This window comes from Ovis canadensis, chromosome 15, assembly GCF_042477335.2.
Source record: "Ovis canadensis isolate MfBH-ARS-UI-01 breed Bighorn chromosome 15, ARS-UI_OviCan_v2, whole genome shotgun sequence".
Taxonomy (NCBI): Eukaryota; Metazoa; Chordata; class Mammalia; order Artiodactyla; family Bovidae; genus Ovis; species Ovis canadensis.
Genome location: NC_091259.1, coordinates 41355206 through 41369397, shown reverse-complemented (window position 1 = coordinate 41369397; position 14192 = coordinate 41355206). Strand labels below are relative to the sequence as shown.

The window sequence follows — 14192 nt, the reverse complement described above, 5'->3', positions numbered from 1 at the left end:
ATACTATAATGAACAACAAGGATTCAATAAAAAGAGATTGTTTTCAAAAAAAAAACCATTGAGGCATAGGCCAGAATTCTGCTTAGGCAGGTCATTTGGGAATATTCTCATCTATAAAATCAACCCATGATTGGGTAATAAGGATAGTATTAGTAGAGATGCATTGAAATGACAGTGGAATTTCTTCTAAGGGTAAGCAACTCTTGAGGCAAGAATCTGAATCGAGACCAACTTGTATTGTATCATTCCATTATATGATTCTTGCTTTATCTCTAACCCTTGTGCATGATCTTGCTTCCCACAGACTGAAGCTGCAAGAGGGCAGTGACTGTGCTTTATATTTATCTGCAATTCTTTCTTAACAGAAACTATCACAGTGTAAGCTTGGAAAGTAATGGTTTAATGCCAGCTTTCATGATGACACTGTAATACAGGCATTGCATAGCTATCTTTGCTCTCCTGTTGTTCATAAGAATATTGACAGAGAAGAGGAAAGCTACTACATACATATATGATAGGATAAAACTAGTGTTAAGCAACATCCCCTGATTTCATCTTTCAGGCAAGAAGTTAACACTCAGAACATTTGCCAATGTTCTTACCTTTGATAAAATGATTGTCTTAGACAGGAAGCCCACACTGGGGGAGAAGGGAGAGGTGAGATATATGTGCACTCTGTTTATGGATAAATGTCTCTCATTTTAAAGGTCTTTTTCTTGGGAATGCATGCTTATGAATTAAATCATGTCATTTAATCCTTACAGTGTCTTAAAAATTGTATAAAAATGTAATATGGTGTTTTAGCATATGGCAAAGAATTCTATCTCCCAAGAGGAGTGTTTGCTCTTGCTGTTGCGATGTCAGAGTCAGGCTGCTGACCACAGATAGAGGTACCGAGTTCCAGATGGAAAGGACTGCATCTGAGGCTTAGAACACCAGTCATTTCCTCTGCTCTTGGCTCCTAGCCTTGCATTTGGCTTCCTAAGCCTGTTTCTCTTGCAATGTTGTCATGTGGAGTCCATGTTTGATTCAGAGACAGGAAATCATTGTAGAAAGGAAGACTAGCTCAGTGAGAAGCCACTGCACCACACGGCTTCAGCTGCAGTACTTAAAAATATTGGCTAATGTGTCTAAGTCATGTCAAAGAGTAGAAGAGAAGGACGGTGGTACCTAAGTCTTGATGCCACATCTTCTAAGAAAAAGGTTCCCCATGATGCTCTTGCTGCTATTGAAAACTACAGTGGAATTTGTCTTTAAAATCTTTTTTTCACCCAAGTTTAGAGTCAAACTTTCACCTTCTTTGTCAGAGGGGTTGGGTGTCGGGTATCTTCTTAGCTCACCACTTCCTCCCCTGCAGGCTCTAAAAACATTTACATTATATTCATATTCACCTTAGCATTTCTAACATAGACAGCAAGTGCCCTGTGCCTACTTGCTGGTTCTCTCTGTCAGCCTTCAGAGTTCCCTGATGTGACTCCCAAATGCTGGTCTATCCCTGTGGTGTCTCTCCTAGGAGGTCACCACTTACTACTGGTAGGTCGTGTTTATTGAGTGGATTATTGACTTCTGGGCTTGGTCATTATCTCCGTGACTGGGTTCATCCATCCATGTACCGCCGTGTGTCATGAGGTCACTAGTTAAGTCAAAGGCTATAGATTGTGTCTGTGTGGTTGGTTTATATGTAGAAAGGGAACGTATGACCTTCACCATCATCTCCACCCCCCATCCCGTGAGCCAATTGTCCTAGGAGTGGGATAGCTTCACACCAAAGCACACGTGACTGACTCTGAAGCTGAAGGGCAAGCAGCAGTCATAACCACCTACCAGAGCACCTGTAGATAAAATTTGTGCAGTTCCTAAGAGTCCTTGGTTTTTCCCAAGGTTTGGGGAGTTGCAGTGTATCCACCCTACTATAGGCAGGCTGAAGAAAGGAAAGGATTCTTTTTCTTAGTAGCCCAATTATTGAATTGCAACACACACCACCTGCTCCATTCCAGCATGTCTTTGTGGTCATAACTGTCATCACAAGCCACTGCATGCCAGGTATCTGAGAGGCACCCCAGCCTCTTCCCTCTCCAAAACATCTCTTGAATCAATTCATTCCGTTTTTTCTTTTTCACTACTATCACTGCCTCCATTGTTTTTCTCTTGGACCGTTGCAGTAACCTCCCTCTAGCCTCTGCTTCCTCTAACTTAACCATTTGCATCTGTTTCAGCATTACAATGAAAGGAAATTCCCTGGTGGTCCAGTGGTTAGGACTCTGTACACTCACTACCAAGGGCCCAAGCTCAATCTCTGGTCAGGGAACTAAGATTCCACATCCCACAAGCTGTGGGATTTTGCAGTTCAGCCAAAAATTAAAAATAAAATTAAAACTCAGATTCTTAAAAAAAATTACATATAAAATATACAAATTCAATTGATCCCTTCATTAGAATATTTGCCGTGGCTCCCACTGCTTGTATGAATCAGGCCAGTACTTCAGATACTTCGACCCTCTATCTTCTCCAGTTTATTTGCTGATACTCCCTTTCAGGTGCCCTATGTAAATGGCCACCTGCAAACTCCAGAAATTTTGGACTCAAGAAGATCCTTTGCCTTTGTCCACGCTGTTCTTAGCCTCGAATGCCTTTCTTAGCTCCTTCAAGACTTAAGTCAAATTATACCACTTTTGTCAAACCTGCCCAACTCAACTGGCCCTTCGCCTCTCTTTCCCCTTCAGTGACTTCCTCTCTCCTCCAGATCCCCGAAGGCTTCAGACAGACTTCTCTTACAGCACTTCACACATCACTTTTTCAGTTACGAGTATGTCTCTTGCAGATAGATTACAAACTCCTCATACAAAAGTTGTTTGTATTCCCAGGGCTGAGCACAATCTCAGATTTTAAGTATTTTTTCAATCAGTGGCTAAATATGAGTAAATGTATATTCACTAATAAATATATTAATAGGATGCTCACTTTACATTAAATTATAAAGCCTAGAGCTAAGTTAGAATCAGAGACACAAGATGAGTTAAGTCTCAGATCAGAGCCTTATTTGTGTTCCTCTTTTGAGGTTAGCAGGCAAAACATGCTTGGATTCAGATCATTAAAAAAAAGCATCATTGTTATTCTTTAGATAGACTCAATAGAGAAGATTATGTGTGAAAATGAATCAAATTTTGTCAAAATTGAATGATTTCCAGTATAGCTTTAAAGAATCTGTCTCAACGTGTCGGTAAATGGATGACTCTTTCCTGGTCAAAGAAAGTATTGAGAGGACCTTACTCCATCTGCAACTGGACTGTTTCATGCATCCCACTCTCCATGAAACAACCAGAATAGAGGGTGCAAATTGGTGGGTTTTCATCATCCACAGTATAGGAAAATGGGATGAATTTTGAAAAATTCGCCATTGATCCTGTGTTTGACCCATCCTACGGGCTGCCAGTGGAGAAGGCAATGGCAACCCACTCCAGTACTCTTGCCTGGAGAATCCCAGGGACGGAGGAGCCTGGTGGCCTGCCGTCTATGGGGTCGCACAGAGTCGGACACGACTGACGCAACTTAGCAGCAGCAGCAACAGCAGCAGGGGCTGCCAGTAGCAATCCTGAAAAGAGGGCAGGTTCCAAGATTATAGGTCCTTTTTTTTTTTTTTTTCGGTCTATAAGTTTTTGGCACCCATAGAAGCTGTGCAGTAAAAGAAGGTGTCATGATCTTCCCATAATTCAATTAGCTAAAAACAGCTGGCAATTTATGTTGCCCAAACTGATGATTTCCTGCCTTTTTGCTGATAAGAAAGCAGCATGGTCAGCTCCTATCCTGTTTGGGACCCTGATGGGCATGAGTAAGATTAGGTTAGAGTGGGCTTCCCAGGTGACTCAGGGGGTAAAGAACCCACCTGCAATGCAGGAGACACAGGCAGACTCAGGTTCGATCCCCAGCTTGGGAAGATCTCCTGGAGGAGGGCATGGCAACCCACTTCAGTATTCTAGCCTGGAAAATCCCATAGACACAGGAGCGTGGTGGGCTACAGTCCACAGGGTTGTAAAGAGTCAGACATGACTGCAGGGACTGAACACACAGCACGCACACAGTGGGCAGTTGGTTCTCAGATACCGTTGACCCTAGATGCCCTCTGGATGGCCCCTTTGGATGAGTTTTCAGTTGAGGATTTTTCAGTAAGGAATCTTCCATATTGTGCAAATCACTGGCTTTCAAACTTTTGAACCACATCAAGAAACATATTTTCTATCACAATCCAATTCATACTCTCCCTGAAAACTTTCTTGAGATAGTACTTCTACTATGTGCTTTGCTGATAGTTACATTGTTAGTTACTAGCAGGTTTTCTAACTTCTTGTAACCTCAATTTTATCGTATATAAATTAGGGATATGAATACCTTTCTCATTTTTTTTTTGGCTAGGATAAATGAAATTAACATAAAATACACGGCACTGTGCATGATGCAATAAATACATTTCTCCCCTTTCTTTATAAACAGTACTTGAGTAATTTATATTCTAAAAGACTTATCTTAGGTTTACTTTAGGGCATGATTATTGTAGTTTTTATTAAAACATTATTTCTGTGAGGTGTTTTTGAAAGGAAATGAGTACTGAAAAAGTGAAGGTCAGTTAAAGGCTTTAAATTTTGGAACAATAGAAAGCATTCTAATTTTAGCCACTTACCTGTACTTTTTATGAATGAGTTAGCTCTTCTTCAAGCCACTTATTGAAGAAACTTATTTATTACCAAAATTGAATCTTTATTAAGTGCCTCAGGGTACAGGGACCAAAAAAGAGAGCACATATTGAAGTGTATAAAGTAGGAAATTGGAATACTGTGTAAAATAGGAAATCTAGTTTTTTTTTTAATTTAATTTTTATTTTGTATTAGAGTATAGTTGATTTACAATGTTATGTTGGTTTCAGGTGTACAGCAGAATGATTCAGTTATACATATTTATCAAATTCTTTCCTCCTATAGGTTATTACAGAATATTGAGTAGTTCTCTGTGTTCTACAGTAGGTCCTTGTTGATACTCTGTTTTATATAAAGTAGTGTGAATATGTTAATCCCAAACTCCTAATTCATTCATCCCCCTCCCTTTCCCCTTCGGTAGCCATAAGGAAATCTAGTTTTAAAAGATACATTCTCCAGATGCAGTTCTATGGTGAAGGAAGATTTAGAAGGAGAGATGCTTCACTTGGAAGATAGCTGTAGATTTGGTATTTGGAAACAAGAAGCACCCAGCAAGCAAGCAATGCTGTATATGTGTGATTTTCTTTGCAAGAAAATGATACAAGTTGCAATCAGAGATTCAGAGACAATACATCCTGCTCCCACTTTGAGGTAGGAATGATTTAACCTGTGCTAAGAACTATGTGTCTTTCTTTAATGTTCATAGTGCAACATTAGACTTAAGCATCCAAAATCACATTTTCAAATAATAAGGAAAGGTAAAGTGACTCAAAAAATAAGCACAATGTTTTCATGGGAATCATGATTTCTGAACTAATTAGGGGTTGTCTAGCATTTTGCCATTTTCAAAGTACTTTTACAATTGAAATTTGATCCTTATAACAATAGGGTTTGGTAGATCAAACATCGTTATCATTTTAATTTCAACATATAGAAACTGTTTCAGAGAAATTATTTGGCTCAGGCTTAAACAAGGAGGGTTTTTGTTGTTGTTGTTGGCTTTTTTAAGCTTTTATTTTGTATTGGAGTATAGCCGATTAGCAATGTTGTGATAGTTTCACGTGGACAGCAAAGGGACTCAGCTATGCATATACATGTATCCATTCCCCCCAAACCCCTCTCCCATCCAGGCTGCCACATAAGTTTGAGCAGCGTTCCCTGTGCTGTACAGTAAGACCAAAGAGCAAAATGGTTTTAAAATGCCAAACTGATGCTCTTTCAACGGGTATACCCTTAAAAGACAGTACACTTGTTAGTTACACTTTGCCATAACACGGATTCCACAGAGACACACACTACAATGACCCTTTCTATAGACCCTTTAACAACTGAACACGAGATTCAATTAATCCTGTAACATCCCTCCAATGTGTAATTGTAGTGGAATCTGAGAGATTTACGTGGAAAGTGAGAGATTTACCTGAGTTGCTTCTGCAGTCAGTCCTCTATGAAAACAGTGCCCAAACATTAGGTCAACTGAGCATCAAAAAAAGCATGAGCTGAGTCCTTACCTTGTAAGGGGAACCACGCCAGCAAGCTGCAGACTCTCCACCACATGCTGTGCTCGGCTGTTGCCACCCTTGTCGACTTCCTCTGGATTCTGAAATAAATAGAGCAGAGTGGTTTCTCTTGAGAGGGGGAGGCAGTGGCTCTGTGACCTCATGTCACGCCTCCTCCATTGGCTCTGGAAGCCCCCTTTTAGCTAGCTGCCCTCAAAATACCTCCAGGTGGAATATTTAGGGGACCACATGTGTCACCCCAGTGGTGGAGAGGGGTGAGTGATGTGTTGGTGGCACAGATCTTTCTACCGCACGTGGGTAGTCCTTATAAGTCAACGAATTGGAGGGCTTTTGGAGAGCGAGGAGGTGGGAGAGAAATGAAAAGGTTCCTGTGTAGTGATGTCAACTTCTTTTCACTTTTCTAGTTTATTAAACAATTTAAATCAGGCAAGTTTTGCTGAACCCTTGTGAATATGTTTTAACTCTGGCAACAATTTCCTGTAGTTATCAGGGGGCAGAATTCACTAATTCATATATTTGCTCATTTGAAAAATCTATGTATCCCTCCACCCACTGACCCACCCATCCTCCCTTCCATCATTCATCCACCATCCATACCTAGCCATCTTTTCAAGTACTGCTCTAAGATATGACCAGATATGAAAGATAGAGCCTTGTGTTTAAGGAGAATATGACTTAGTGGGGTGACGATATGCAGTTTTGGTATTTGATTTACATTAACTGGATGAATTGAGATAGGCTTTATTTCATTTTTTCAGGGACACACAGCACAATACAAATAGACTTATGTTTAGAAAATAGATTAGTCTGCAATGTTTAGAGAATTGTAAAGGAAATAATATTTACTGGTTCTAGTTGAAATTAATGTTAATATTCTTAAATGTATTGATAGTTTAGGTTGGGAACATTATATCCATCAAAAACACCTTTAAAATGTTTCCCCTAATTTAACAGATAGAAAGAGAATAAAAATAAAGAAAATTGAGTTTGCTTGGAGTTTAGTAGAATATAACGTCCTGTTTCTTAAAGTTTGAAGATTTAAATGTCTTGGGCCCCCAGCTAAGAAATGCAGACTGGTAGGGTCCACTCCAGACTGATTAATGAGAATTTCACTGGAATGAGTAGCTGCTGGTATGTTTAACAAGGTCTCCAGGTATCAGAAGGCAAGCGTGAGCTTTCTGCACTGATGGTGAGAGTTTTCTGGAATTGAAACCAAGAGATATGGGAAGTAGCGCTGTCTCTGCCACTAGCTGGTGTGACTAGGACCATAGAAGGTTCTCCTTGTTGAATATATTGAAATGTATGGACTTGCTTCTAGAAGTGGGGAATCAGTAGGTCGCATTGTTGTTCAGTTGCTAAGTCGTGTCCAACTCTTCATAACCCCATGGACTGCAGCACACTAGGCTTCCCTGTCCCTCACGGTCTCCCAGAGTTTGCCCAAGTTCATGTCCATTGAGTCAGTGAGGCTATCCAACCATCTCCCTCTTCTTCTTTTGCCCTCCGTCTTTCCCAGCATCAGGGTCTTTTCCAGTGAGTCGGCTCTGCATCAGGTGGCCTAAGTACTAGAGCTTCAGCATCAGTCCTTCCAGTGAGTATTCAGGGTTGATTTCCTTTAGGATTGACCAGTTGAATCCCCTTGCTGTCCAAGGGACTCTCAAGATCTTCTCCAGCACCGCAGTTCGAAAGCAGCAGTTCTTTGGTGCTCAGGTTGCACTGTACCACTTTTCAAAATAGAGAATTGAAGGGTTTAGTTGAGGTGACACAGTCAGTGGCAGAACTGAGAGTACAAACCAAGACTGTTGAGTATTTGGTCTGACTTCTGCCCCGCCCCTCCTGTATAAGATTCCCTCCAGGAACTCCAGGTTTTTCCTGCTATGGCTCCATGGCTCTCTAAGCATTTGATTTTCCCACTGATGTCTTGTCTCTGCTTTGGAGTGACACGTAATCTGCCCCCGTTAAGGAAGCCCAGGGGAACTGCTGTAAGGTGTCTTAGGGCCTCTCTTTAAAGGTATGAATTGCCTGTGGCTAGTAAGTAGTTTCTCACGCTTGTTTTCACCTGCTGCTGCTGCTAAGTCACTTCAGTCGTATCCGACTCTGTTTTCCCCTAGAAGAATGCTATTCCCTATAGAATTTTCTAACCTTCCTGTTAGAGCACAAGAGGAAAAGGCTTTATTTTTCCTCTTGACACAGTGGTGTCAGATGTGCTCTGATAAAGCCAGAAGCAGGTCTGGACTTAGTTACTGCTTGATTTTTCAGATCTTGAGCTTGTCATTTAACTCGAACATATTTAAGAGGTTAAAAAAAATCACTTAACAAGAAACAAAAGTAAAAGTGTCATCATGGAAGTTCTCATTTTAAGCCAGTAGAAAAAAAACTTTGACCTCTTCGGAACTAAATTCAGGACCTGGAGAAGGGTCACTTTGCGTCTCTCTTGTTTAATCATGGTTTTCTGTAATTTCCTGTTGGTAAAAATGTGGAAAAATGAGTAGAAATAACTTACTAAATACAAGACTCAGGTGACCGGAGAATAACCATAACCCAGGTCAAAAAATAGAACATTGCTAGGACATGACTGAGCGACTTCACTTTCATGGATTGGAGAAGGAAATAGCAACCCACTCCAGTGTTCTTGGAGAAACCCAGGGACGGGGGAGCCTGGTGGGCTGCCGTCTATGGGGTCACACAGAGTCGGACATGACTGAAGCGACTTAGCAGCAGCCGCAGCAGGGCTTCCCAGGTGGCTCAGTGGTAAAGAATCTGCCTGCCAGTGCAGGCTACATGGATTCCATCCCTGGGTCAGAAAAATCCCCTGGAGAAGAAAATGGCAACCCACTCCAGTATGGTTGCCTGGAGACTCCCATGGACAAAGGAGCCTGGCAGACTATAGTCCACGGGGTCGCAAATATTGGAACATGACTTCTGCTTTTGAGACTTATTCATATATTCGAACATGACTTCTGTTTTTGAGACTTATTCATACATTCGAACATGACTTCTGTTTTTGAGACTTATTCGTACCCTTGCATGTAGATATACTACTCTCATTTTCATTGCTGTAGAATATTCTAGTTTATAAATTTATCACTTTTGTCTATTCTTCTTTGTAGACACTTACAGCTGTCTCCAGTTTTGGAGTCACGGAGAGTAAAGCTCTCAACATTTTTTGTCATGGCCCTTGGAGCTTAAGCACGTACATTTTGTTTGGGTACTTTCCTAGGAATTATGGGTCTGTTTAAAGTTCTGTTAATTTACTCTCCCACCAGCAGTCCATGGGGGGTTTCTTTATTCCACCTTATCACCCATGTTTGTCTTTCATTTCAGCTATTTGTTTTATTGTAATTTTAATTTGTATTTTTCTGATGTCTAATGAGGTTGACAGCTTTTCTATGTTCAATAATCACCTGGGTAACCTTTTTGTGAAGTATTCATTCAAGTCTTTAACCCATTTTCTTTATAGGATTGTCTGCCTTTTAATTAATGGAACTTCTTTGTATGTTCTAGAAATAAGCCCTTTGTCCGTTATAGGTGTTGGAAATACCTTTTCCATGTATGTGGCTTACATTTTTACTCTCTGAAAAGCCTCTTTCTCTCTTTTGGCTACTCTTCACGTCATGTGGGCCCTTCATTCCCCAGCCAGGAGTGGAACCTCTGCTCCATGTGGGCCCTTCATTCCCCAGCCAGGAGTGGAACCTCTGCTCCCTGCTGTGGCAGTGTGGTGCCCTGGTCCTTAATTTTAAGGTAACTCCAGTTTGTCACTTTTTCTTCTTTTGATTGGTGCTTTTTGTGTTTCGATTAAAAAATCTTCCGCTATCTTAAAAAAGAAGTTCTGAGATTGAAACCTAAATCTACAGCACAGTTTGTCCCAAATCTGTTGATGTAACATGGTTTTAGTACAATATTCAGGAATCAAATGGTCTTTTGCTTGAGAATGGAGACATATGAAATTTGCCAGGTGTTTGTTTCACCGTAGGCAGGTCGACTTCCTCATTCTCTTTCAAAGCACAAATTTGATGTTCTTCTGCTCTGAAGCTTTTAGTGGCTTCCTTTTGCCTGAAGGCTACAGAACAAATTGTTTAGCAGGTCATTCGAGGCCATTCACACTCTGGCCCCAATCTACTGTTTCAGCCTTCTTTTCCACCTTGCCCCAAATGTACCCATAGAAAATTCTTGTCCCAGTTCAAGCACACAACACATTTTCATGCTCACAGATTACGGTGTGGTAGCTCACACCACCTTATCTGCTTAAACTGACCTTCTTTTTCTGAGGAGATTCTGTTTGTCTTCTGAGGCCCAAATTGATCCAGCACTTCCCAAAGAGGAATAGTAATTAGTGTTTAAGAATATGGACTCTGGAACCATCTCGCTGGAATCAAAGCCTGAAGTTTTCTTATCTGTGAAATGGGTAGAATGACAGCAGTCACTCCCATGGTTGACATGAGAATTAAAGGATGTGTAGAGGTTCCCAGGTGGCGCTAGTGGTAAAGAACCCGCCTGCCAGCGCTGATGACATAAGAGAAGTGTGTTCAGTCCCTGGGTCAGGAAGATCCCCTGGAGGAGGGCGTGGCAGCCCACTCCAGTAGTCTTGCCTGGAGAATCCCGTGGACAGAGGAACCTGGTAGGCTACAGTCCATAGGGTTGCAAAAGAGTTGGATGTGACTGAAGTGGCTGAGTACACACAGTGAGTGGAATAGTGCTGAAGAATCTGCCTACTAATACAGGAGATATGGGTTCAATCCCTGGGTTGGGAAGATCCCCTGGAGGAGGAAATGGCAACCCACTCCAGTACTCTTGCCTGGAGAATCCTGTGGACAGAGGAGCCTGGTAGGCTACAGTGCATGGGGTCGCAAAGAGTGGGACACGACTGAGCGCGCACTGTAAATACTATATGAGTTAGCTGTTGTTATCCTCTGCTCTCCCAGGGAGGGAAAAATCAATTTTCTACTTTCTTTGCCCCCATGATAGTTTCTTTTTATCATACTAGATCTTATCCATTCATCTGTCAGTGGACATTTAGGTGGTTGCCTTGTCTTGGCTGTTGTAAACAGTGCTGCAATGAACACTGGTGTACATATTTCCTTTTAAACCATTATTTTCTCCAGATACACACCCAGGAGTGGGATTGCAGTATCGTATGGTAGCTCTATTTTTAGTTTTTAAAGGAACTTCCATACTTTTCTCCATAGTGGCTGTACCAATTTGCACTCCCACCAACAGTATGTAAGGGTTGCCTTTTCTCTTCAATCTGTCTAGCATTTATTATTTGTCAACTTTCTGATGATGGCCATTCTGACCTGTATGACATGATTTATCTTCTGTAATAATTAGCAACACTGAGCATCTTTTCATGTGCCTGTTGTCTTCCTGTATGTCTTCTTTGAAGAAATGTCTATTTAGGCAGACCACCTGTCCTGCCTCTTGAGAAATCTGTATGCAGTTCAGGAAGCAACAGTTAGAACTGGACATGGAACAACAGACTGGTTCCAAATAGGAAAAGGAGCACGTCAAGGCTGTATATTGTTACCCTGCTTATTTAACTTCTATGCAGAGTACATCATGAGAAACGCTGGACTGGAAGAAACACAAGCTGGAATCAAGATTGCCGGGAGAAATATCAATAACCTCAGATATGCAGATGACACCACCCTTATGGCAGAAAGTGAAGAGGAGCTAAAAAGCCTCTTGATGCAATTGAAAGAGGAGAGCGAAAAAGTTGGCTTAAAGCTCGACATTCAGAAAATGAAGATCATGGCATCCGGTCCCATCACTTCATGGGAAATAGACGGGGAAACAGTGGAAACAGTGTCAAACTTTATTTTTGGGGGCTCCAAAATCACTACAGATGGTGATTGCAGCCATGAAATTAAAAGACACTTACTCCTTGGAAGAAAAGTTATGAGCAACCTAGATAGTATATTCAAAAGCAGAGACATTACTTTGCCAACAAAGGTCCGTCTAGTCAAGGCTATGGTTTTTCCAGTGGTCATGTATGGATGTGAGAGTTGGACTGTGAAGAAGGCTGAGCGCTGAAGAATCGATGCTTTTGAACTGTGGTGTTGGAGAAGACTCTTGAGAGTCCCTTGGACTGCAAGGAGATCCAACCAGTCCATTCTGAAGGAGATCAACCCTGGGATTTCTTTGGAAGGAATGATGCTAAAGCTGAAGCTCCAGTACTTTGGCCACCTCATGCGAAGAGTTGACTCATTGGAAAAGACTCTGATGCTGGGAGGGACTGGGGGCAGGAGGAGAAGGGGACGACAGAGGATGAGATGGCTGGATGGCATCACAGACTCGATGGACGTGAGTCTGAGTGAACTCCGGGAGTTGGTGATGGACAGGGAGGCCTGGCGTGCTGCGATTCATGGGGTCAGAAAGAGTCCGACACGACTGAGTGACTGAACTTAACTGAACCACTATTATGGCAAAAAATGAAGAGGAACTGAAAAGCCTCTTGATGAAAGTGAAAGTGGAGAGCAAAAAAGTTGGCTTAAAGCTCAACATTCAGAAAACGAAGATCATGGCATCTGGTCCCATCACTTTATGGGAAATAGATGGGGAAACAGTGTCAGACTTTATTTCTTGGGGCTCCAAAATCACTGCAGATTGTGACTGCAGCCATGAATTTAAAAGACGCTTACTCCTTGGAAGAAAAGTTATGCCCAACCTAGATAGCATGTTGAAAAGCAGAGACATTACTTTGCCGACTAAGGTCCATCTAGTCAAGGCTATGGTTTTTCCAGTGGTCGTGTATGGATGTGAGAGTTGGACTGTAAAGAAAGCTGAGTGCCGAAGAATTGATGCTTTTGAACTGTGGTGTTGGAGAAGACTCTTGAGAGTCCCTTGGACTGCAAGGAGATCCACCAGTCCATTCTGAAGGAGATCAGCCCTGAGATTTCTTTGGAAGGACTGATGCTGAAGCTGAAACTCCAGTACTTTGGCCACCTTATGCGAAGAGTTGACTCATTGGAAAAGACTCTGATGCTGGGAGGGATTGAGGGCAGGAGGAGCAGAAGACGACAGAGGATGAGATGGCTGGATGGCATCATGGACTCTATGGACGTGAGTCTGAGTGAACTCCGGGAGTTGGTGATGGACAGGGAGGCCTGGCGTGCTGCGATTCATGGGGTTGCAAAGAGTCGGACACAACTAAGTGACTGAACTGAACTGACCCATTTTTTGATTGGGTTGTTTGTTTTTTGATACTGAGCAGTATGAGCTTTTGTATTGATATATTTTGGAAAACAATCCTTTGTTGCTTGTGTCGTTTGCAAATATTTTCTTCCAGGCCATAGCTTGTCTTTTCATTTTTGAATGGCTTGCTTTCCTGTGCCAAAACTTTTACTTTTAATTGGGTCCCGTTTGTTTATTTTTACTTTTATTTTCATTATTTTGGGAGATGGATCCAAAAAATATTTTTGCCATTTATGTCAAAGAGTATTCTACTTATGTTTTCCTCTAAGAGGTTTACAGTATATGGTCTCACATTTAGGTCTTTCTTCTCCCACTTTGAGTTTATTTTTGAATATGATATTAGAATATGGTCTAATTTCACTCTTCTGATGTAGCTGTCCAGTTTTTCCAGTGTCACTTATTGAAGAGACTGTCTTTTCTCCGTTGTATATTCTTGCATTCTTTATCATGTATTAATTGGCCATAAGTGTGTGGGTTTATTTCTGAGCTTTCTTTCTTGTTTCATTTATCCATGTGCCAGTACTGTACTCTGTGTTGATTACTGTGGCTTTGTTGTTTTGTCAAAGATCATAGGTATCTTTTACACAGTTTTATTGAGATGTAATTGACATAATGAATTGTCTATATTTAAAATGGACAATTTGATAAATGTTGACATATGCATATACCTGTTAAGTCATCATCACTATCAAAACAGTGAATATACCCAGCACCCCGAAAGTTTCCTCCTGCCTGTTGTAATCCTTTCTCTCGTCCGTCTCTATCTCCCCTCTTCAGCAACTACTGATCTGCCTTC

At 41.5% G+C, this 14192-nt stretch overlaps 1 protein-coding gene across 1 annotated transcript in view; it reads right to left on the bottom strand.

Moving 5' to 3' along the window:
• Positions 1-6482, bottom strand: part of CRTAM (cytotoxic and regulatory T cell molecule) — a 28737-nt gene extending 22255 nt beyond the window's left edge. Inside the window, exon 1 of the mRNA XM_069555455.1 lies at positions 6200-6482. Coding sequence (XP_069411556.1) covers positions 6200-6245 — 46 coding nt within the window. The 5' untranslated portion in view covers positions 6246-6482. The remainder of the gene's footprint in view (positions 1-6199) is intronic.
• Positions 6483-14192: the final 7710 nt, after the last annotated feature.